Raw genomic sequence first — 24,454 nt, forward strand, 5'->3', positions numbered from 1 at the left:
TAAAAAATTTATTCGAAAATCGCTTAAACACGAAAACCGCTCTCCAATTAAGCTATGCTAGCAATTCAATTAGCATTTCGCTAAGTACAAATGACATAAAACGCAAAACTCTCTAATAATTAGCACAAATATTCTCAACTTATTTATATCTGTAGATATGCATATGTACGTATGTATCTCTGTTTATATTTATATGCAGTTAAATGATTAATAAATGAATGTGCTCATATTTCATTATTTGTGGTGACATTAAATATTTGTGCAAAGATGCAAATACAAAAAAAAGACACCTACATATGTATGCTTGTGTGTTTACAATTGGGCAGTATTTATACCGTAAGCACCGCCACATACGAAATATACGAGGACGGTTCGATTAGTCATTTAATTTTAGAAATATTTATTAATCTCTGCCAAATCTCTTCAAACAACTTCATCCAGTCTCTTGAACACCGAAGCACCTATGTAAATATCTAATCCTAGTTCCACAAAAAGCCTGACATAAGTATGGGAGGTATTCCAGCGTATGTTTTAAGCCTACTTCCCTACACTTTATACAAATATCCTCCTTTATATATCCATCTTTATATATTCTCCTTTATATCTCCTCGTTATGGCTATATGTGATGCCAGTATGTCATGGCCTGTGACAAAAAAGCAATATTATTTTCCTTTCGTTACTTTGCATATGATCTTGGCGATACTGCATGCCTTTAAAACATTCCAATTCATCTTGATTCGTCTGTCACGCCTTTCGGGAATTTTGTTGTTTATCGTTTTTAACAATTTGGCTAGTTCCTGAGCTGGTTCGGTAGCCAACCGGATGACACTTCTGGTAATCTCATTAGCTATTTCGTTTTCCGGCAGCCAGTATACATATATTCGCCTTCCTGCGATGTGAGCATTGCTTTAACTTGCGCTTGGTTATCAAGGTACATATTTATGTTCTCTATGACGTTTCCTGCATTATTATTTAACTCAGTAGCTTTACTAAACGTAGCAAACGCAAAGAATTGTGCTTGATAGATACTGCAGTATTCCGGCAGCTTGAAGGGTTGCCTGAGATTTAGCTCTGCGCAATAGCTCCCGACTCCCCAAAATACTCAAAAGCACTTGGTATGATCTTTAATAGTTAAGTCTACTACGTTCAGCCACTGGAGTTATATACATATATGTATATGTATATAAAAGTCGGAAAAGTAGAAATGGAAGAGAGTCACGGAGAATATAATGATGTTTTTTAGAGAAAATCATATTATATTCTCATACATTATGTTTTAGTGTGTATATTCAGGGTATTATATTCCAAAATCTATCGCTATAGTTATAGTCATTTTATGCTCACATTTCCACAGCAAATAATACATTTTTTACTCTTATTTATCCAACGATGATTCCTCAATGCATCTATCTCTCTTCTCCGTCCACAAACTTTTCCAGATTCAAGGTAAACTATCCTCAAATATATGATTTCTGACACTAAAATCTGTCTCTCTCGCTTTCTCTCTCTCTTTAGAACACCTGACATCTCTCTATCTCTTTCTCTCTCTCTTTAGAACATCTGTCAAATGCTATTTTCTAAATCTTCCCATTAAATCTCAGTTTAATTATTTCGAAACATCGCTGACTTATCAAACTACTCCTGCATTGTATAGGTATATCCATTTGCACCAATAAATATGTGCTTTCGTGCGATGTCTGTCGTGCATGAGAATAACAGAACTTGAAACGATGCGTTATTATTATTATTCTATGCCTTTTTTGCATGCTTCCAATTTAATTCAATTCAATTCAGTTCATTTCAGTTAAGTTGAGTTGACTTCAGTTGAATTTGTAGTTGTTGGCTATAGTTCACAGCGAAATAGGATCGCCAGAATGCTGGCACAATTTCAAGCTATACATTCATATATATAGATATATATGTATATATACGTATATATGTATATATATGTATATCTTGCAAGCAGACGATATAGATCAAAGATATGTATAGATAATACTATGTCATCCAGCTTCAGTTCTGGTTGAGAGTGAAATGCTAAAAGAGATGAAATATGGAAATTTATAATTGACGCCGCCCGCCCCTTCACTGGCGCTAATGAATGATTGCGCATGCGTGTCTTCGCGGGGGAGGCAGGCTTAATACGCTTACCCATACCAGTATACATGTGGTATATTTATGTACATACATAAAAGAGTCTACATATGTTCGTGACGACGCGGTTGCCGCACGAAGACAGTGATCTCACGCATGCAACAATATAATTAAATGAAAAAAACATCGGCACGAAAATTCGATATCACACTTGTTGGTTGTTTCAATTCACTTTCATTTATGAATTTTTAACATCTGTTCAGTGAATCGCATATGTACGTACAATGTATATTGAGTCTCGGCATACTTACATACATTCACAGTTATTATTGCCTAGACATGCATTTATGCAACAGAGCTCTTATAACAGAATTTATGACTGTAAAAATGTAATGAATCACAATTAAAAATATATAAATTATTTTTAAAAATTTTTAAACACGACTGTATGTATGAACTACTTATTATTATTATAATTTAAAACAGAAAAAAACGCGGACTCCGGTTGCAACGAACACATAAAAAAGTTCCAAATTTCGTCAAGATACCTTGTGAAAAAAATTGTATTCCTTACAAGAACTTCAAACTTAATAGGGAATCTTTATTATCATTCGAAAGAACATTCTTTGAAAAATTTTTTTAAAGACATAGTCCACATTGTTGAACAAAATTTGGTCGAAAAGGTCGGATCTTCTTGAAACTTTTCAAGAGCCCATAGAACGAAGCGATGTCGTTTGGGAAGGTCGAGCGGCTTCAGTTCTTGCACAAGCTGTATTTTGTACGATTTCAATTTAAGAGGGTATTCTGGTCTAGACGCATGAATTTTAGGCACTTTTTAAACTAAGATAAAAAAACATTTTTGCTATCCATTTCTTTATATGTTTTTTATTGACATTTTAATAATATAAAAAAAAATTGCAAGGAAAAAAACAAAATTTGTCGAGATACGGGCCGGTGGAGTGGGGGCTTCAAAAAAACGGTGCGCCCTGGTTGACGTGATTTCAACCCTTGTAGAAATCAAAAACACAAAAAAAAGAAGAAGATTCTTCATTAGTAAGGATATCGTTATTGTTTTGACTATTTTCAAAAAAAAAAAACGACAAAAAGGCGTCGACTTAAAAAAAAATTTTGCTCGATCCGATTTTTTCGACCTTTTCGAATTTTTTAAAAATACTTCCAATCAAAATTTTTGGAAATCCAAGGCAGACACGATAGAGAATTGTACAAAGAAGATATATACCAAATTTCCAAGAAATCGGTTCAGTAGAACTTGAGATATCATGTCAACCACCTCAAAAAAAAGTAGTTTCGAGAAAAACGCGTTTAAAGTTTAGGAGGCAATTCTGGTGCACAGGGACGCCACGTCACAAAATCGGCTGTATCTCCGAAAATAAGTCGAATTTTGAAAAATCCTTCCAAGGTTATATTTTTGAAAGTCTAAACTTTCAAACTTTGGTAATGGCTCCAAGTATCCACTAGTATTGTATTTTCATTTGTGAATTATTAATATTTATTGCTTGAGAAAAACACCAACAGTAATTAAGGAAAGTATTCTGTTCTCCTAGTATTCCCAACAGTATTTACCTTATTTTTCGACTCTTACTCTTAGATGCTCTGCTTCGGGGTTAATCAACTCCTTATCGAGGCTGTATGTAGCGAAATGATCGGCGTGACGAGCTCAGTCGAGTGAGCCGTATCTGTCTGTATGTGCGAACGACTTATGAGTACATTCGGTAGTTACGTTGGGTTTGTTGAGGGTAACCCAGACTTCAGATTTTGTCTGGGTCTGAGTTTTCTGCTTACGGAACGCATTTTTGCATGAGAGGCATGTAACTGATAGGTGGGGTTGTTTTTGTAGGGCGGGGGTAGAGAACTGGGTGCATGTAATTGCAGAATGCCCGATGTGCTCGGATATTAGGGATTTGGGTGATATGGGGATTAGCTGGACTGATTGACATTTAGATGTTAGCGGTGTAGTTTCCACTAGTAGGAATGCCGAACAGTTAGGGTCGTTTGCAAACGAACTATTTAGGTGGCGAACACGTCTAACTGAGAATTAGGGTTAGATTCTTGTGTGAATGGTGTGCGCGTATGGGGCCCAACCTCTGGTCACCAGTCCAGAGCAGTATGGAAATTCAACTGGCAGTTAGTAGTATGACCTGAGGCTCTATTCTGATTCCACGAGGTGGAGGAGCCCTTGGAGTTCGCTCCAACCTGCTTATGCGGACTGGCCCCTCAGGAAGTATCGTGGTGGTTGCGTTTAAGTCCCGAATGCGGGAAGAACTGACACTTTGGTTTAGTTAAATATGGAGTTGCATGGCATCCGGGTGCCGTCCACAAAGTACGGCAGAGGTTTTCGATGTGTCTCGAACCCTACCAAGGTGGTTAGTGTGTCCATTTTACACTGACAACTAGCATTTTTGGGTCGCTTATCAACGCATTGATTTGATCCGCTGTGCTTTTGAGGGTAAGGCTGTCGTCAGCAGGTACCTACGTTGTCTGTATGTACTCGAACTTAGCTCTAAGTTTATGAGAAATCGATATAAAATTTGAAACACATGCTTTTATATCCAAGAATCGCAACCAATGTGGCATGTATGTAACTGCCATACAAATATGAATGACTAAATTTAAGTTCTTTTATGCAAAACTTGATCCTTTGAAGTGTAACATATTATAGCCCGGTACGGCCGAAGTTAACCTTTTTTATGTTTTCATTACCGACTAAAAATTACCTTTATTCTACATGTTTAGATGCCCAAGGACTTACGACTACTAATGGGTGAACTGTCATTTCGATTCAATTCACATTTTCTAGGTATCTTTTTTCAAAAGCTGACACTCATCCAACTCTTTTCAAAGCTTGACATCTTTATAAGTAAATTGAAAACAAGTAAGGAAGGGCTAAGTTCGGGTGTCACCGAACATTTTATACTCTCGCATGATAAAGTGATAATCGAGATTTCATTATCAGTGATTTACATATTTTTCAAATACCGTATTTGTGTAAAGTTTTATTCCGCTATCATCATTGGTTCCTAATGTATATACATATTATACAGAGAAGGCATCAGATGGAATTCAAAATAGCGTTATATTGGAAGAAGGCGTGATGTGAACCGATTTCACCCATATTTCGTACATGTCATCAGGGTGTTAAGAAAATATTATATACCGAATTTCATTGAAATCGGTTGAGTAGTTCCTGAGATATGGTTTTTGGTCTATAAGTAGGCGACGCCACGCACATTTTCAATTTTTAAAAAAGCCTGGGTGCTGCTTCCTTCTGCAATTTCTTCCGTAAAATTTAGTGTTTCTGACGTTTTTTGTTAGTCCGTTAACGCACTTTTAGTGATTTTCAACATAGCTTTTGTATGGGAGGTGGGCGTGGTTAATATCCGATTTCTTCCATTTTTGAACTGTATATGGAAATGCCTGAAGAAAACGACTCCGTAGAGTTTGGTTGGCATAGCTATAGTAGTTTCCGAGATATGTACATAAAACTTAGTAGGGGGCGGGGCCACGCCCACTTTTCCAAAAAAATTACGTTCACATAGGCCCCTCCCTAATGCGATCCTTTGTGCCAAATTTCACTTTAATATTTTTTTTTATGGATTAGTTATGACACTTTATAGATTTTCGGTTTTCGCCATTTTGTGGGCGTGGCAGTGGACCGATTATGGAGCCTAGAAATACGTGTACCAAGTTTCATCACGATACCTCAATTTTTACTTAAGTTACAGCTTGCACGGACGGACGGACATACGGACGGACAGACAGACATCCGGATTTCAACTCTACTCGTCACCCTGATCACTTTGGTATATATAACCCTATATCTGACTCTTTTTTTAGGACTTACAAACAACCGTTATGTGAACAAAACTATAATACTCTCTTTAGCAACTTTGTTGCGAGAGTATAACTAGTAGTAGACTTGTAATATAAATGAGCTTCACTCCTTCTATTACATAAATTTTACTTAAAATAAGAAAATATTCGAAAACTTTCAATTTTTTCTTCGAACCTGTGTTAAATTTCATCCAGATACCTAACCTAACCTAATTTCCACTTGAGTTCACTTAAATTCCATTTCAGGCTCGCTTGTCTCTCAGTAATCTTTTTTCCATTTCAATTAATTACTTTAATCTGACACTTTATGTCTGCGAATCATTTAATTTTCCTAATAACAACAAAACGAGTACTCATTTGTATCTAGAATACTAAATTATCACAGACACAAATTAAAGCAAAACGGTCTTTCAAGAATTCGAAATTTTACTGTAATTTACGTTACTTGGACCATAAAAATTCACTTTCCTCATTCCACGTTCTATTAACACGACATTACAGGCATCTAACGATGTAAACAAAATTACAAAAATAAAGGCAAATTCCTTGTCTAGGCTAATGTGCGTTAAGTAGTTGTAGTTGCTTCGTTTGTTTACGATTTAAATTCAATTAGAAAATCACAATTTTGCGTTGAACTTCCACCTAAGTGGCGAACAATTGCGACAACATAGCAGCCAATGAATCGCTGTTACTTACCAAATGAGCTGCCCTTTAGGGAGTTTCGATCATAAGTCAGCTGACTGATGACTTACGTGGCTTAAAACAGGGAACATAAAACAATTCTTCCAAGTTGTCTGGTTCAAAATGGCACCGAATCGACTCTCCACTGTCTTCGTGTACACTCTCAGCTATGGCTGCTATATTTTCTTCACTCCACCAGGTCTATTCGGTTGAATATTATACTGGGCTGGGTCTCGAGATGGATCTCAAGATGAATGCTGGGTCTCAAGATGGGTGATGGTGTTGCGAGTAGAACGCTCAGTAGGCCAATTACTCATTCTTTACAGAGTGGATTGCGGTTACCCTGGCTTCAATTAGGGCTGCATTTTTATGCCCTATCGTAAAACCTTCATGATCTTAGTTTCTTGTTTCATTGCTGCCATTTAGTAGTCTAAATCGAACTACTTGTATCCGTTATGCTTTTTGTGAACAACCATTCGAGGTTTGGTGCCTGATGTCTTCCAAGTAATCTGTGTCTGGTTTGCTTTAGAGTTGGTCGATCGTTCACAGAGGAAGTGGAAAACGATTTCATTATGTTGTTTTAGCTCGCAGCTGTGGTAAATATTGTTTGAGGTCATACCAATTTTCAGCACATGTTTTCCAAACGGTCTTTGTCCGGTTATAGTAGCTGTATGTAAGTCTGTAAATACTGTTCCTGGTGTTATGTATGTTCTTAGTTATATTCTCATCATACTACTTCTTCGTTATCTGGCAGTTGGTCAGTGGTTTCCATCTGCATCCATCTGAGCTTAAAGCCTTCCTGCAATTGTTGACAGCGCTGCAATTAATTTGTGTCTTCGACAAGGCCAGCAATGTCGACTGGCCATCCCTGTATATGGATGCTTTCTGTATCCTTCCGTATTTATATACCTAGTACTTTGGCTTGAAAGCTGCTGACTGAGTTTGGTCGCCGAATAGAGAGAGATAAAGATGTCCGCATCATTGTAGTATACACCAGCTTCTATTCTGTAATGTATTTTGGATCCTCCCTGTTTATATAGAAGTTGTATCATACTCCCCTAGTAATTATCTTCTCTATTTAAGTCTATAGGATATCCTCACTCGAAAGTGACTATTGCAATCTAACCTTCGGAGGATATATTCTGACATATTTAAGTTTAGCTGGTTCAGGATGATGGTATCTCAATAATCCTTCCTTTTTAACCTCCTGATTCCTTTATGCTTATTGCAGAACTTTGCTGCTCTTTTCGAGTAAAGACGTCAATGGCCGTTGATGCAGGACTTTTGTTATACAAGTATAAATATAATAATCTTCAGTCGGACATGACTTAACTGCCCCGGTAACCTATATATAGGCAGCTCACTATGTTCCATTTAACTTCTTGATATTATATTGTTTCTTGTTTCAGTATTGATCTGTTGACGACCGTTTACATCCACAAGACTGTATTTGGTTTAAGACCCCCATTTCTGCTAAGTATTCTTTTGCAGGTGTCATAGGTGCTATATACGCTTTATTTGCTCGTTTTTTCAATGTTAATTTTCCAAATCAGATTGGGTTGTCGATTAAAGCGTTCTTCGGCATATCTCACAATTCATTTTCGATAAATACTATAAACTCGGGAAAATTATGGAACTACTTACATAACTAACTCCCACTTTCTATTTCCTACAGGGTGTTTGCTATTTATGTTTATATGCATTGGTTTAGTTGTAAGTACAAACATTTGTTTGGGTTGTATGTACAAAGATTCATTTATCTAGATCGTTATAGACCATCATTACTCCTACTCGCAGACATCACGCAGCATCTGCATCACGGCGTAGTCAATTGAGCAAGATTTATACGAAGCTCGACTCAAGCGAGCTCTGCTTGCTGTGAAGTCACTTTAATGATAAACACATTTCAAAGCACATCAACATATGTACTTATGTATGTTTGTATGTATGTACATTTATTTGCTTGCCACAAGTTGTTCTTTCAGCTGTCAATTAGCAATTCTAATATTTTCCCGAGACTTGTCTTCCAAAGCCACACACAAAAGACGCATAATTCGAAAGAATGCCAAAGCTCGAGTTCCTACGCTAAAAGGCACTATATTTACTAGACCACAAATACTATTTATCTGAGAATATACTCGATATACATTAGGGTGGGTCGAAAAAATATATACATTTTTTTCGCTTGGTACTTTGAAAAAAAATGGTTGATAAGCACCTCTAACAAAGGATCTCTATTTAAAATATAAAATGTTTAAATTGGATTATTTTAAAGAAAAAAAAAACTTTTTTTTTATGAATTTTACAATTAAGGGCTCCAAATATGAGCCTTTCTTAGAGGTGTCTATCAACAGATTTTTCCGGATATAAAGCAAAAGAAAACATCCGTTTTTTCACCCACCCTAATATGCATGTATATATGGACATATGTTAGTATGTCTGTGCTCTTAGAAATATGTGTGTTAGTATGTGTGAAAGCTAAATTCAGTCATTTGGATAAGTGGATGAGCATTTTGATATTTGATTTGTGTCTTCATTCGTTACAATAAGATTTAGGGAAATTTATATGCAGTTGTTGTAGTTGTAATCTAATTGAAATTGTCTTGTAATTATGCATAATTCGAAAGATTTTTAAATGAACAATTATCCAATAAAGAGTTCCCAGCCGGCGAACAACAGTAGGTAATGCCTATGTATGCTGGCATAAAAACTAAGACTTCGTTTTAGATTCTTTAATGGGAACTGTAACTGGTAATTGTGGTGACGAAAAATTTTACTTTATCTGTGAGGAAAGGAATTTTGTAGTAATGAAAAAAATACTAATATTTTTCTCGAATAACTAAGTTGAAATTTTAAGTGATTGACGAATCAAATATGAATAAATAAATTATAATATAAATCAAATAAACTTGTATAATCAAATAGCGATAGAATTCTAAGCGGTCATAGCACTTTAGTACACAACTCATATACTCTCATGCAATGAATTCAACGATCGCATTTAAAGATTAATTTTTAACAAGAGAGCAGTGCTACAACTTAGCGACTGGCTAATGGAAGGCAGCTCGTATAATATTATAAGAAAATTTCTGAGAGCATGTGATGATGGTTTAGAATATATTTCCAAGCATTGCACAAGAGTAGGATACCCCCTGAAATAATTCTCTAAACTTCCATTCACGGATATTCTGCATAATTTTAAACGATGAACGATGAGCTATTGTATTTCACTACTTTCAGGCTCAGTTGAAACCTATAAAAAAACTTCCGGAAAAGTCGAAGTTAGCTAACAATGATGCTGGCTAACACTTTGTTCATAATTTTAAAATTCTTAATTTATTATTTGAAACCTATGTCGTCCCCCTCAAAGTAATCCCTCTTGGCCACAATACACTTGTGCCAACGTTTTTTCCAATCCCAGAAACAGAACAGCCTTCAATACGAATAGCAATTCTCGTTGAATGTATGCAATGGTCTCCAAAGCGGTCGTTCAAGTTTGCTGAATAGCCAGAAGTCAGAAAGGAATTCGGAGTGCACTACACCTCGATAATCGAAGAAAACTGTCAACATAACCTTGATTTTTGACTTGCTTTGACGTGTTTTTTTAACCGTTAACGTGAAGCTATTTTTGGAAAAAATTTAGTGATTTTAGAACCAATCGTGCTTTCACACTTCTTATGCCTAAATGATCTTTGAAAATAGTTTTCACTGATCCTTCCGATATTCCAATGATGCCCGTAAGATCTCTGACGATTAAACTTCTTTCTTCAATAATTTCACTCATAGTAAAAATCGCCGAATGCACTTCATGTACTTCAGAAACACTATAGTATACTGGACACCAATGATTATTTTGATGTGACATTTGGCGCAGATGTCACTGCCAGTGCTACCAACTTGGAAAATAATATTCCGACGGATGATTGAATGTTAAATTAAAAAGTCTTACTATTTTTGGCCAACAGTAGTAAAGCTTTCCCGATACAGTAGAGGTACACTTTTATAATATCAACAACCATTGACTGTTCTGCGATCCTTAACGAAGTACTGATATATATGTATGTAAGTTTAAGCATTATGTGCTTCCAGAAAATGTGGCTTCTTATATTAAGGTTGCCTGTAACCTTCTTAGTTTTTCTACAACAGCCTTTCATGCCTGATAATACGGAACCTATTTAGATTTTCTATTATATAGGTCTATTTTTTACGTATTTTGATGTTGTCTTACTAATTGGATTGAAATTATGTGCTATAAATAATTGTCTCCTTTTATTCGAAAAAAGGTTATTTACTTTTCTAGTTACATATGTACATATGTTATACAATATATGTATTTACCAAGAAACTAAGCATTTGAAAGCATTCATGAGACTACTTAAAGTTCCGTTATATCATTCTGCTCTAACGTTTGCTTTAATCTACCCTTGCCGCTAGAAAGCTTATCGTTTTCATTCCGCCTCGATCAGCTTAAGCTGCTTTAAAGATAATCGGAAACATCTGTTCAACTTGCATTAAAGCTGTTTTAACTCCATTTAATTTGGGAATATGATTTTACCTATTTAAATAACTCTATTATGGCAACCATGAGGTCAGTTTGATATATCAATGACTTTTTTGTCTTAACATTTTTTGAGTGAAAAAATTTATTACAGTTTACAGGGTAAAGACAATATTTGATGAAAAAAATTATTAATAATTTCGGAATTTCGTATATAAAGAAAAATATTTTTTATAATTTTCCTGACATTGACACATAGCTTATGCGCTAAAAAAGGATGATCGAACCGAAATGAGTTTATAAAAACCCCGATCCGGAAAAAGCTTTGTTTCGACAGTTTTGGCCTAAATCATCTTATTCCTAAGACCTAGGTCATGAAAGTTATTTAAAAATACACCAGAGAACTAGGAGAAGTTAAACATAGTCGTCTCAAACTATGATGTAAGCGAGATCTATTTCCGACTTAGCACTTTTCCTCGATAGAATTTCTCAAAATGATATCCAAAGATTAGATTCTCAAATCCTATAGAAATTTTAATAACTCATCTCACTACAATTCGTAATACAATTTCCGAGATATCAGTATAAAATATGGTGCTTTGCAATGTCCAATAGGCATTCATGCAGTAAGTCTAGAAACTTCTTGGACACTTGTTTTCAAAGTTTTGTTGAGGAGGGTAAGGTAGAAAAAATCTGGCCCTTTCTTTACCATTCCAAACTTTACAAGACTAAAAACATCTCGGTAGCCTATTCGGCGTAGCAAAAGGCATATCCACAACTGGTATTAGCCGTCCCAAAATATTTGTGCTTGGCTCAAAGCGATGTGTCGATTTGTAAGGGTCTTACTATATATTATATAGGAGTTTTAAGGAGCCGACAGACCAGCGTTCTAAGCTGTCAAAATGAGATCCCTGTTAGAATCGATTTCTTAACCGAACGTAACCGAATCGCCTAACCGATAGCCCTATACATTTTTTCTTGCTTGTGAAAATATTCTCTTTCCGAGATCGAGGATCACAACCGTTGCAGTGAGAGATTTAAAGTACTTCCAGAACTCCTCACTGAATTAAATGTTTATTATGAGAAATACAAGAATATCAATTCTTCTTCTACTTTACTGGCGTAGACACTACTTACGCTGTTATAACCTAATTGCAGCCAAGTTCTTCTCCACCTGATCTCTCCAACGGAACCGAAGTTTTTCTCTTCCTCTGCTTCCACCGGCGGGTACTGAATCCTTCAAAGTTGGAGTGTACTCTTCCATCCGGACAACTTGACCCAACCAGCGCAGCCGCTGTCACTTGATTCCCTGAACTATATCAATTTCGCCGTATATCTCGTATAGCTCATCGTTCCATCGCCTACGATATTCGCCGTTGCCAATGCGCAAAGAACCATATATCTTCCACCCATCTTCCTCTCGAACACTCCTAAAGCCGACTCATCAGATGGTGCCATTGTCCATGACACCGCACCATGTAAAAGGACGGGAATGATGAGGGACTTATAGAGTTTGGTCTTTCAATTGCCTACTCAGTCCGAAGTAGCATCTGTTGGCAAAAGTGGCTCTGCGTTGGATTTCAAGGCTGATATTGTTGTTGTCTGAAACCTCGCTTGGTATAGAACGGTTTTAAGTAGTTCTTCCCGTTCCTGACGGAGCTTTTGGTGTTGTTCTACGTCAGCTTACACAGCCATATTAGCTTTGCAGGGACACCAAGTTCAGAGAAAGCGACATAGTGGTAGTTTATTTTCGTGCTGTCGAAGGCGGCTTTAGAATCGACGAAGAGGGGGAGTGTGTCGATCTTCCTTTCACGGGTCTTTTCCAAGATTTGACGCATTGTGAAAATCTATTCTATTGCAGATAGTCTATAGCCACACTGAACCAATCCATTCTTAAGAAGCAAAAATATATTTCAGAATAGAGAACACACTACGACTTGAAACATAAGATATTTGAGAGAAGACTGTTTTGCAAAAAAAAATATTCTTAAGAAAAACGCAAGAAAAAAATTCATTGACATATCAAACTGCCCACGTAAATTTAAAAAAAAAATTCAAGAAATGCGTTGGAAATGCTTACATAAGCGCTTGCCTTTCAACCAAATTTAAATTGTGTTATGCAGTTTATAAAAGTAACAACAAATAGTACTAAAAAATAAATAAAAATATAAAATAAGCAAATTTCAGCAGGCAACGAAATCGTTTTCGTTTTGGGGTTGAACAAAAAAACTATTGACATTTTCTCGCTTTGCAGACATTTGATATAATTGCTCTATGAGATTGAAGCGGAAAAAAGTTAAAGAACAGAATTCGATGACGATGACGGTTAATGAGGAGTTTATGAAAGAGTTGAATCGCCAAATAAAGCGGCGACCCGAGGCGGAGGCCAATTACAGACGGTTGTATCTAACTGGCAGACGGTTGTTGCCCAAAAACAAAAATAAATTAATAACTTTTATATACAAATATAAAAAAAAACAACAACATGCAAATGCCAACAATACTATAAGAGACTTGATTTAATGGCAAATAATACGAGAATTTATGCATTTCAGGCGCTACGAGGAGGACTCGGAGAATGACTGGAACTGTGGCTCGTGGTTCGAGTATTTGCTCATCGTTATACTCTCCACCATATTGTTGGTGGGTGTGTTGATACTCACGCTCTTCTGGATACTATTCTATCGCGATGGCTTCGCTTGGTCCGACAATCCAGCATTGCAGTTCAACTTGCATCCCACCCTAATGGTGGCGGGCTTCATAACGCTGTCGGGATTTTGTAAGTGGAAAATGTGTATTGTTTCTGTTTGTAGTTTTGTTGAATTAATTTTCATAATTTTTTTAATATTTTCTTTTCCATTCTCTGTGTCGCTACAGCCATTTTGCTGTACCGCCTATGCCGCTGCCTGAAACACATCTATGTTAAGCTGATTCATATGTTCTTTCACGCCTGCGCCATACCGTGTGTGGCTTTGGGATTTCTGTCCGTCTTCGATTCGCACAATTTGTCGGAGCCGCCTAAAGTGAATTTCTACAGTATGCATTCGTGGTTGGGCTTCGTCACCATGGGAATGTTTGTTTTGCAGTTCGTTGTTGGCTTCTTCAGGTATGAACATATGTGCGCATGCGCAGTTTGTTGCAAGTAGAATATATATGTGCAACATGATGCACTCCTACAGTTGTCACAACACTCCCATGTAATTATTCATCAACTGTTGCTTAGTTTATATATTTTCGATTGTTGTAGGTTTCGTATATTTGTCTATTGCACATCTGTGTGTTGCTTCAGCTTGGCTTTATCTATGCTTTATTTTATTTATTTGGTCTCTTGCAGTTTCTTGGTGTTGCTGTGCTGTGAGAATCGCACCTACAAGTGCCGCAGCATTATGGTTCCGATACACGCCAGCTTCGGCTTGGTGAATTTTATGTTGGCAATTGCCACTTGCATCACTGGGTTGGTGGAATATGAGCGCCAGAATGCGGGCAATGCCGTTTTGAGGTAAGCTTTGATTATCTTTTACTACATTTAAGTAACGGAATTATATGCGAATGTCGAAATCTGATCAAATCAAGTAGTTGTCAACACAATTCTTATGAACTCTTATGTAATTTCCAGCGTTGTGACGGCATACGTACATAAATTAGTATATAATTTCGGGTGTAAATTATTGATTCCGAAACTTCTTAATTGTAAAGAGGGCTTGGGGTGCTGCTTAAAAGTGAGCCGAACGTAAATTCGCGTGTTGGGTAAATGAGGAAAATGCGCTCGACTCAGCTTTAAGCGTCCATTCTGCGGGCACCCTTAGGTATTTCCAATGTAACAGGTCAATTGAAGAGTCCGTAGTAAAGTAGAGAGTAAAACACATTTTTTGGAAAAATTCGTTTTTTTTTTTTGTTCAACAAAACTTCCTTTAAGGGTGATTATAGCGACCCTTCAACTTTTCGATGGCATTTTTGTAGTACGATTTGTTCTTTGCTTCAAAATTTCCCTTAGTTCCAACCATCACCTCTTCATTCGACGAAAATTTCTTCCCATCAAGCATTATCTTGAGATATGAAAACAGATTTCTTTTGAGATGTGGATGCGTATGCAATTTGAAGCCCAATTCCTGGATTTTTGCCATTGGTTTCATTGACTTCTGACACTTAATTTTCTTCATATTTCGAATTTCAGCGATTTTTCCTTCAAACGGTTCAATAAAGCTCTGTAATAGTCGCTGTTGATGGTCCTTCCTTTTCAAGGTAAAAATTTAATGCTTACGTATCTCCACGCTTTGGAACGGATTTTTGTTGTTGTTGTTGTAACGGATGACCAAGTCCCCGTTAGGATGGTAAGGGTTAGATAAGTTACCTTCTAGGACATCCAACGGTAGACTCAGAAAATGTGCTGTTTTGGCGGGGCCGTTCCTTAGAGAGAGGGGAGTCAAATGTATAGGGTTAGCAAAGAGGTATGTCGAGTTTGATTCTGGATAAGTAGGAGTTTAACCTTCTACGGTATCCAGAAGCTGCGCTAGGATCACCCTCGATTCTCGCGGCAACTCGAGCTCTTTTTCTGCAATGGGTGTTGGGTTGACTCCAAGTACGCCATTCACTGAAAGGGAGTGGGTGACGGTGTTAATGACTCCACTGTGAATGGAGGTCAGTACATTTCTGAAGTTTTTTTGTGTCCGAAGTGTGATCGGCGTATTGTTTTATGTCGACGACGTAGTTGAAGAAGGATCTCTTGATGCTCCTAGGAAGTGGATGATTTCTGCGAAAGCACCCCTGCAGAAATTGACTAGAAAGAAGTTCATTATGTGCCTTAACTACGAGCATACGGGCCTCACTGTGCAGGTGTTCGATGCAAGATGTCAAGAGACATACGGTCGTAGTGCAGTGTTCTGACATGTCTGTAGTTTCCTCGACTGCGTTTCACTGCATCCAGACGACGACCATATTGGTACGGCGTAGTTAAGGACACGGAATTCCTCTCTCTCCATTTGTTTCAAATAACTTCTTCACACAAAATTATTTAATTCATAATAATTCACAAACTAATAAACCGACGGCTGTCAAACTTATACAAGCGCTTTTTGAAGATTATGGCTTTAATTATAGCGGCATCAATGTGTCAGAGCCGGGATATTCCTTCGATTGGAATCAAATTTGGTCACATCGTCCTTCTCTTCTGTTGGATCGTCTGTGCAAATCAGCGATATGTTGTAGACTTTCGCTTTGGTGCGGATTGTGGCTAGACGTTCATCCACCGGGTTGAAAGCCAGGACACGGCGACGGCGTCCCCTTCCCATGACGAATCCCACACCGAATTTGCGCTCCTTTATAGAGCCATTGTAGTAGTATATGCCACTCGAGTAAAAACTTACTTGTCTCAGTGCTTGTCCCATCCATCGCATTTCTTCGACGGCGGTAATGTCAGCCTTTACTTTTATGAGAACGTGAACCATCTGGGCAGTGGCACCTTCCCAATTAAGAGATCGGACATTTCAGGTGCATGTTCTTAAATCGTAATGCTTAATACGTTGCAGTGGTCGTCATCAAAAGGGGTGTCTCTTCCGAAGCTGTTGTATCATTTTCATTAGGGGTGTTTTTTTTACGTGGCGGGTCCCAAACTCAGCGCACAACTTTGAGGAAGGATGATTCGCCTTCTCACTTTGGAACGCTTTCAAACGGATGTTTTTCGGCTACCCAAAGGATACTTGGTCTAAGGTTTAAACTGCTTGAGCCGTAAAAAAAACGTAAAAGAATCGTTTCTGACCAATCCCTAGTGAATGACGGCCAGAGAACTTTCCTCACTTGTGTGAATTTCTACACATGGCTCAGTTCTCCTAGTAGGATTGATATAGAGTTTGGATTATTATATTTGAAGCAAGAGTTTTTCTCACGTTTGAGGTTCACCCTAACATATATGCATCAAATACCTCTTAAGCATCTATTATTTACAAGGTTCCGCTCTCCTTTATATATTTAAGAAATAAAGTAAATTACTGTCATTACTACTAAGTCTCATGCTCTTTATTATTTAATTTATATGTTTCTTTAATTAAAAATAATTTCTTTAATTTAAATTTAATAACTCATGTATCATTCGCTTCTCATTCAAAGCTCACGCAACTCGGAAATCGAACATTACATAATCAACGCATTGGGCATCGTACTCGTCGCCATTGGTATCATAGTCTCCGTCGCTGTACGACGATCGAACGCTCCAGCCACTGCCAAGGTCTACGTTACCGAACGTTGCTGAACACATTTTTAGCGCGCTATAAATCAATTTCATATTTTTGATGAGACAAATTTATTTGAAACCTAAATAAGCTTGCTCGAAACAAAAAAAAACATGCAAAATGAACGTTGCCAGATTTTCCTTTAACACTTTTATACATAAGTGAACTACTTTAATAAATAAAAATAAAAATATAAAAATTCTGAAAACCACTTCCTTTCCAAACTTTAATTTGTACAGCCGTGAAATATGCCAAATTGTCAGTGACTATTTTTACTATAGCAAAAACAATAACGGTAAATAGTGTAAACCCACCCAGAAGCCAAAATGCATGAAATTAACGACGCCAGAAAAGTAGAGAACAAATAAAACAAATACCAAAATGCAAAAGGAAGCACAAATTATTATAAAAATACTTACATATATTGTAGTTATGTATAAGCTAAAATACATACATACAATTTCATTAAAAAAATTAAAATAATCAACAATTCGTAATCAAAATTAGAAGCGAAAATCAAATGTTTATCATTAAAAGCATAAAAAATTATACACAAATACATATATACATACATGCATACAAATAAAATTGATTGAGAATATATCCTAACACTAAGTAGCCCAGTATTGCATTACTCATACGACGTGTAGTCCTTTCCACAACGATTATCATATGAAATGTGTGTGTACGTATTGGCAAAGTGATTGCCGAATTATTATAAATCAAATTGTATCAAAATTTTTCGCAAAAATTCATTAAATTATAAGTGATAAATGTAATTGAAGTGTTTGTATATTTGCTTTTGTTTTTCTTTTCTTAAGCTATGTATAACTACATACAAACATATATCAGCATACATGAAGTTATGAAGCGCGCAAATTCTTTTGCCGTTATAAATTACCGTAACATACATACATACATACATTAATCTAAGCAATATACAAATGTATGCAAATATTTCAATGGAATACAAATAATAAATAATAATAAAAGGCCCTTTTTGTAATTTAAATGTAAAATTCTTGTTATTTTATTCATTTAGGCGCTGATTCGGTAAGAGAGTTGAATACTGAAACGATCTGTATATGGCTTTTTGGGTTGCTCGCTGTAACACCCAAACGGGTTAAGTGTTTGGGGTTGCCAAATGTTTGGCTATTTCGTGACAAAATGTTGTTGAGCTGAAGAAATAGCAAAAAACGAATTATTTTTTTTAAACAGGTGGCAACCTTTTACAGCTATTTTTAGCTAACAGTGACATTATAATATTCTTAAGATCTATTTTTATTGATTTAATTTTTTGCTTAACAGGTGGCAACTCTTCTCTACTATTTTTAACTCACCGTAATATCAGCATTCCATAAATTTTGTTATATTGCATTTCTACTATTTATTTTTATTTTTATTGATTTAAATTTTTTTAAAGAGGTGGCAACCCTTCTCAACTACTTCTAACTCTGAGCTTGTTTATACTCGAAAAAATAAATATTAAGATTGGATTAATATTATTACTTTCCTATTATTTATTTTTATTGATTTAAATTTTTTAAACAGGTGGCAACCCTTCTCTATTATTTTCAACTAACAATGACAATACAGTAATCCTATATTTAATTTAATTGAATTAAATTCTTTTTTATATTTATTGATTAAAACTTTTTAAACAGGTGGTAACCCTTATCAACTACTGTCAACCCTGAGCTTGTCTATACTCGAAAAAATAAATACTAAGAATGTATTAACATTATAACTTTCATAACATTTCCTAATATTTATTTTAGATTTTAATTTTTTTAAAAGATGTGGCAACCTTTCTCAACTACTTTTAACTCTGAGCTCGAAAAAATTAATACTAGGAATATTATAATTCCATTATTAGCTAAAAATAGTTGAGAAGTGTTGCCAACTGTTTAAAAAAAATATTAACTGATAACAAAATTATATTAAAGATATCGAATAAATAAGGTTGAAGAGGGCATTGAATTTAAAAATATTTATAAGAACTTTGCCAGATGTTAAAATTTTTTAAGTAAACATTAATTATAAGACAATTCAAACTTGAAATAACTTGAAAAGATTTCTGTGAAGGGTTACCAACGCTTGCAATTTTTTATTTCACAATACAATATACATATATTTTTCAAATTACTGCCAACTGTTTAAACAAATTTTGATTGATCAGGCTAAGAATCACTAAAATATGGGTATCAAAGGATACAGCCTTAGAAAGCTATCTTTTAAAATATTTTTGGAGTTGCCACCTACTAAAAAAGTGTTATGCTGCAAAATTATGTAAATGTAGCCTGCGTATATTAAAATATGGTTATCCAAAAATATGGTTTTAGAAAACAGGCTTTAAAAATATTTTTGTAGCTGCCACCTGTTCAAAAATTGTATTGTAGTAAAATTATACATATAATAATATGAACACTATCATATTTGTATCAAACAATATGGTTTTCGAAAGAAACTTTTTTAGATATTTTTGGAGATGCCACCTATTGTAAATTGTAATGGGGTAAAATAATATAATTATACGCTAAGGACACCTTAAATGTAGGTATCAAATAAAACGATTTTAGAAAGCTAGCTTTTAATATAATTTTGGAGTTGCCACTTATTCAACAATTTTAATGCAGTAAAATTATATACATATGTAATTATCTGCTTAGGAACACTAAAGTATGGGTATCAAATGAAGCAATTTTAGAAAGCTAGCTTTTAATATATTTTTGGAGCTGCCAGCTGGTCGAAAATTTTAATGTAGTAAAATTTATCACAATATATAAATTTATTAATTAGGCATATTAAATAGGCAAATGACATATTTATGTCACACAATATCTTTATAGATGACTGTATGGTATATGGTTTGTGTATGCGCTCGTGCAACAGCGCCATCTGTGTGTAAGTTTTGCTTTAAAGCCTACAGTAGCGAACTGAAAAATAATAAAGTATTTGGGATATGTATACAGGTGTCAATTTATTTTTTTATTTAAAGATTTTATACTACAAATGAAAGGATCTGTACAATCAGTCAGAAACATGACATCGGGGAATGAGAGCGGTGCGAAAGAAATCTTGGACAATTCCTCCCGAGCTTGGAGTTCTAAGGAGGACCCGATGCTCTGCAACAATTTTTCGCACATTTATGTCGCCAACAATTTGCTACCATCATCCCCAAAGATCATGCAGTAGTACACACTCTCACACTCTTCTAACAAAAAAACAAAAAATTTTGAAAAGGAGTTAAACCGGCGGCAGTCGGTTAGACGACACTATCATCAAAACCTTTATACTAAACTAAGTTGTTTGCAGATCTTTAAAGAATCAGAAAAAAGCCTGAGGAAATCATCGTCAGTACAAAGCCCATACAAGCTTAAGCAAACATTGATATAATGAGTTATAGTCATGATCCACCGACCATAATGCCAAAGATCATAGTCCCAGGCTCTCAACTCTTTAAGAAAAACCTCTTCTACATTACTCCGATCAGCGCGATAGTCGTTTCTTTCTTCGCAATGTGACGCCAATTGGAGATTCCAAACGAAGCCAGTTCCTTCTCCATCTGGCCTTTCCAACGGAGTGGTGGTCTTCCTTTTGTTCTGCTTCCACCGACGGGCACTGCATCTAATACTCTCAGAGCTGCAGTGTTTTCATCCATTCGGACGACTTGACCTAGCCAGCGTAGTCGCTGTCTCTTCATTCGCTGAACTATGTTATTGTCGTCTTACATCTCATACAGCTCATCGTTCCATCGACTGGATATTCGCCGTTGTCAATGCGCAAAGGACCATATATCTTCCGCAGAACCTTTCTCTCAATTCTTGGTTGCACCTACTCGATAATTTGTTCTTATTCCCTAATGAATTCAATTGACAGAGCTTTATTTCTGTGCCTTATGAATAGTTGTCTCGCGTTCACTAGTATACACAGAGTAAATGACTCCATAGCACTAAATTTCTATTAACTGCTCTTGAGTTCAAAAGTTTTCGAGTAAATTTAAATGGAAGTAAATAGGTTAAAGTATTTACACGACACTTATTGGGAAGTGCTTTGTAATGTTCATTTTTACAGCTTAAGATCTAAGTACTCTTAGGTACTTCCACATACGAGGGTTATCTTATATATGTATTTCGGGATAAGAGCACTAAAACAAATATTAACCATCGAAAATCGCTTTATTGTTTTTGAAAATATTATTTCAGTAAGACCTACACACTTCAGCACGCGTTTGAACCAAATGTTGAACCACTTTTGCCACTCTGATTGAGTTGTTTCCAAAACTGAATTCATCAGCCGCCTCTTCAGGTGTCACATCACATATATTGCAAGTATCAGTTTACGCACAGCATCAAAGTTTTAGGAACAGCAATTAATTTTGTGCAACCTTCACGAAATTCGTCTTGGAGTGATACCATCGATAAACACTGATGCACTGTTGCTGAGTTAAGCCGAGTAGAAAATTGTAAAACATTATCGCGGACTTAATTCCTATATTTAGCCGAGATGAATATTTTAAGTTACTGTAAATAACGCCCGTATGCCCGAAGGTTCCGAGTTTACAATAGCGCGCTAGTCTTTCTCTATTTAGCTCTGCAGCTCGTATTATTTTCTCCAGCCATAGATTATAGAAATCTCCTTGTCTGAAACCTTGCTGGGTATCGAATGACTCGGAGAGGTCCTTTCCGATCCAGACGGAGCTTTTGGTATTGCTCAACGTCAGTTCAGTATGTACTATACTATACAAAATATCAGCTTGATGAGCTGTGTCGATTTAGCCATTTTCGTCTGTCGCTTTGTCCGACATCTGTATATAGGCGATATCAGTTTTTGAGATATCGATCTGAAATATCACACACGTTGTTTTCTTACCAAGAAGCTGCTTATTCGTCGGAGCCGTCGGTATCGGACCGCTATACGAGTATCATATAGCAGCTATACGAACTGAATCGGAATCTATCGGAATCATGTGTTTGCATGTGAAACTTTTTCATTTGACGAGATGCATATCTTCTCGAAATTCTCGTAATGTAATATCAGAAGAAATTATTCAACTCAGATAATTATAGCATATAGCCGCCATACAAACTGATCGATCAAAATCAAGACAAATATCGTTTTATAGCCTTTTATGGTTTAAAAATTGCACCTGTCTCTGTGGGGTATTATAGCTTCGGTGCAACTGAAGTTAACGCCTTTTCTTATTTTTTTTTAATTCACAACGCACTTGGCCGAAGGTTATTGCATTCCATGCCTTTAAAATATCTATAGGTATGTATGTATGTGTAGATAGGTATGTAAATATTATTTGCCAGCCATTTCTATTTATTGCTGCAATTTATAGTCACATAAGGAGTTTGCAGCATTTCTAAATTGGGTGCGTCAAAATTAAAAGGAAATGTTATTACGGTAAATACTTAGTGCAAATCGAAAATAGTATGCAAATTGGATTCTTAACAACATTCCATAGTGCAAATCGCTTTGTCCACTGCCGCGTACTGCATTAAGGGGCTGGGCCAGATGAGGGTTTTCAATACATGGAACAATTATTTGACTTAAAGTACACTTTTGAGTTCTAACCAACTTTTTACAGTTGATGGAATAGTAAAAAATATATACTTTTTTTTCGTTTAGTCCCAGATTGAATAAACATTTGAACGCGTTTTTCAAATGAATCGGTAATGGAACTTCCAACGTACTATATAGGTGTCTACAGACAATTAGCAGTATTATGGCCACCACTCTCAATGTAAAAATGTGCATCGCAAGCGGGTCTGGAGCTGAACTCGTAGAAAACGGATCTGCTTTTGTTCACAAGAAAGCACAAAATTCCTCTAACGAGGTTCCCTTCGATAAATGGGAACCAAATACCTTGTAGCAGTCTAGCGAACTGGGTTCAGAGGCTCGCTGCGCTGTGCATAACGGGGGCTTTAAAAACAACTCCAACGACGGGTACTGAACTGGTACTAAAGCTGCTACATATAGACCTCTTCGCTGAAATCTTATCAGCAAAATCGGCGGGATGACTATTGGCAGCAGGATAATTTACATATAGAACCTACGGGCATAGCTCGGTAGGTAATGACGGTTGGGCAAACACCGACTACATGATCCCACTTTTCAACTGGGAAAGAAGGTTCAAAGTAAACATAGAAAAATATGGCTGGCGGTATGTTAGCTACGTGCAACACTCTAAACATCTATATGGATGACTCGTTGGAGTTGGTGTGGGAATACACTGTCCAGAGTTATGCATAAGGCAGCCTTTTAAGTTGCCGGAACACTGCAAGATGAGGTCCCTGTTATTGCGAAAGCCGCGGAGCTGGCATCTAATGCACCTGCAGGCAATTCCAGAGTCAACATCTACGTCAAGGCAGATCAAGGCATCAAAACAGTAACTTCATATCACATATCGGCCAGAAGTGTCTTGGGAAGCAGGGCGGCAGTGGAAAGTGTTGCCAGAAGTAAGCAATTACACTTCTACTGGGTGCCAGGCCATAAAGGTAACGAGAGCAATGAAATAGTGAAAGCGATTGCCGAGAATGGTGTACGGCTAACCCGAAAAGGTGATTTACATTGGGAAACCCATGCATTGTCTATACGACGATCTGGACAGAAACATGGTAAAGAAAATTAAAACCCGAAGAAACGATCTACCTGGGTGCAAAACTGCTAAATCATGTACAAAATGATAGAGCGGAAGTACACAAAATTCCTATTTTCACTTGACAGAAGACTGTAGAAACATGATGCAAATACTAACTGGTCACTGTCTGGTGCCCGCAGGATGGGGCTGAGAGATCGAAAAGACTGCAGAAAATATCTAGAGCAGAGCACCAGAGAAACAATGGAGTATATCGTGTGCACTAGTTCCGCATTGGCAAGACTACGCTGTAAGCATCTTTGGACTCCACGGTATGATACACTGTAGGAGGTAACGACAGTGAAGACGCAGAGTCTGTTAAAATTCGCGTCAAGCGCAGGCATCCTAAAGTCTGACTCCTCTTGGACCTAGCAACTGAACTCTATCTGGTATCGCAAGGTTCCAAAACTGGTCTATATGTGTCTCATTGGCCTACCAGATTAACATAATCTATCCAAAGC

At 36.5% G+C, this 24,454-nt stretch overlaps 1 protein-coding gene across 9 annotated transcripts in view; it reads left to right on the top strand.

Annotated features, from left to right (window-relative positions):
- The window catches only part of LOC126754945 (plasma membrane ascorbate-dependent reductase CYBRD1), a 91,086-nt gene extending 72,717 nt beyond the window's left edge, over positions 1-18,369 (top strand). For 5 of the 9 annotated variants that reach the window (XM_050467168.1, XM_050467170.1, XM_050467172.1 and 2 more), the window contains exons 3-7: positions 13,381-13,525; positions 13,682-13,905; positions 14,004-14,232; positions 14,461-14,625; positions 17,229-18,369. In XM_050467168.1, the coding sequence (XP_050323125.1) occupies positions 13,401-13,525; positions 13,682-13,905; positions 14,004-14,232; positions 14,461-14,625; positions 17,229-17,370 (885 nt within the window). In that variant the 5' untranslated portion in view covers positions 13,381-13,400 and the 3' untranslated portion in view covers positions 17,371-18,369. The remainder of the gene's footprint in view (positions 1-13,380; positions 13,526-13,681; positions 13,906-14,003; positions 14,233-14,460; positions 14,626-17,228) is intronic. The other 4 variants (XM_050467167.1, XM_050467169.1, XM_050467176.1 and 1 more) reach the window with 1 other exon arrangement.
- The last annotated feature ends 6,085 nt before the right edge of the window (positions 18,370-24,454 follow it).

Source organism: Bactrocera neohumeralis, chromosome 4 (genome assembly GCF_024586455.1).
Source record: "Bactrocera neohumeralis isolate Rockhampton chromosome 4, APGP_CSIRO_Bneo_wtdbg2-racon-allhic-juicebox.fasta_v2, whole genome shotgun sequence".
Taxonomy (NCBI): domain Eukaryota; kingdom Metazoa; phylum Arthropoda; class Insecta; order Diptera; family Tephritidae; genus Bactrocera; species Bactrocera neohumeralis.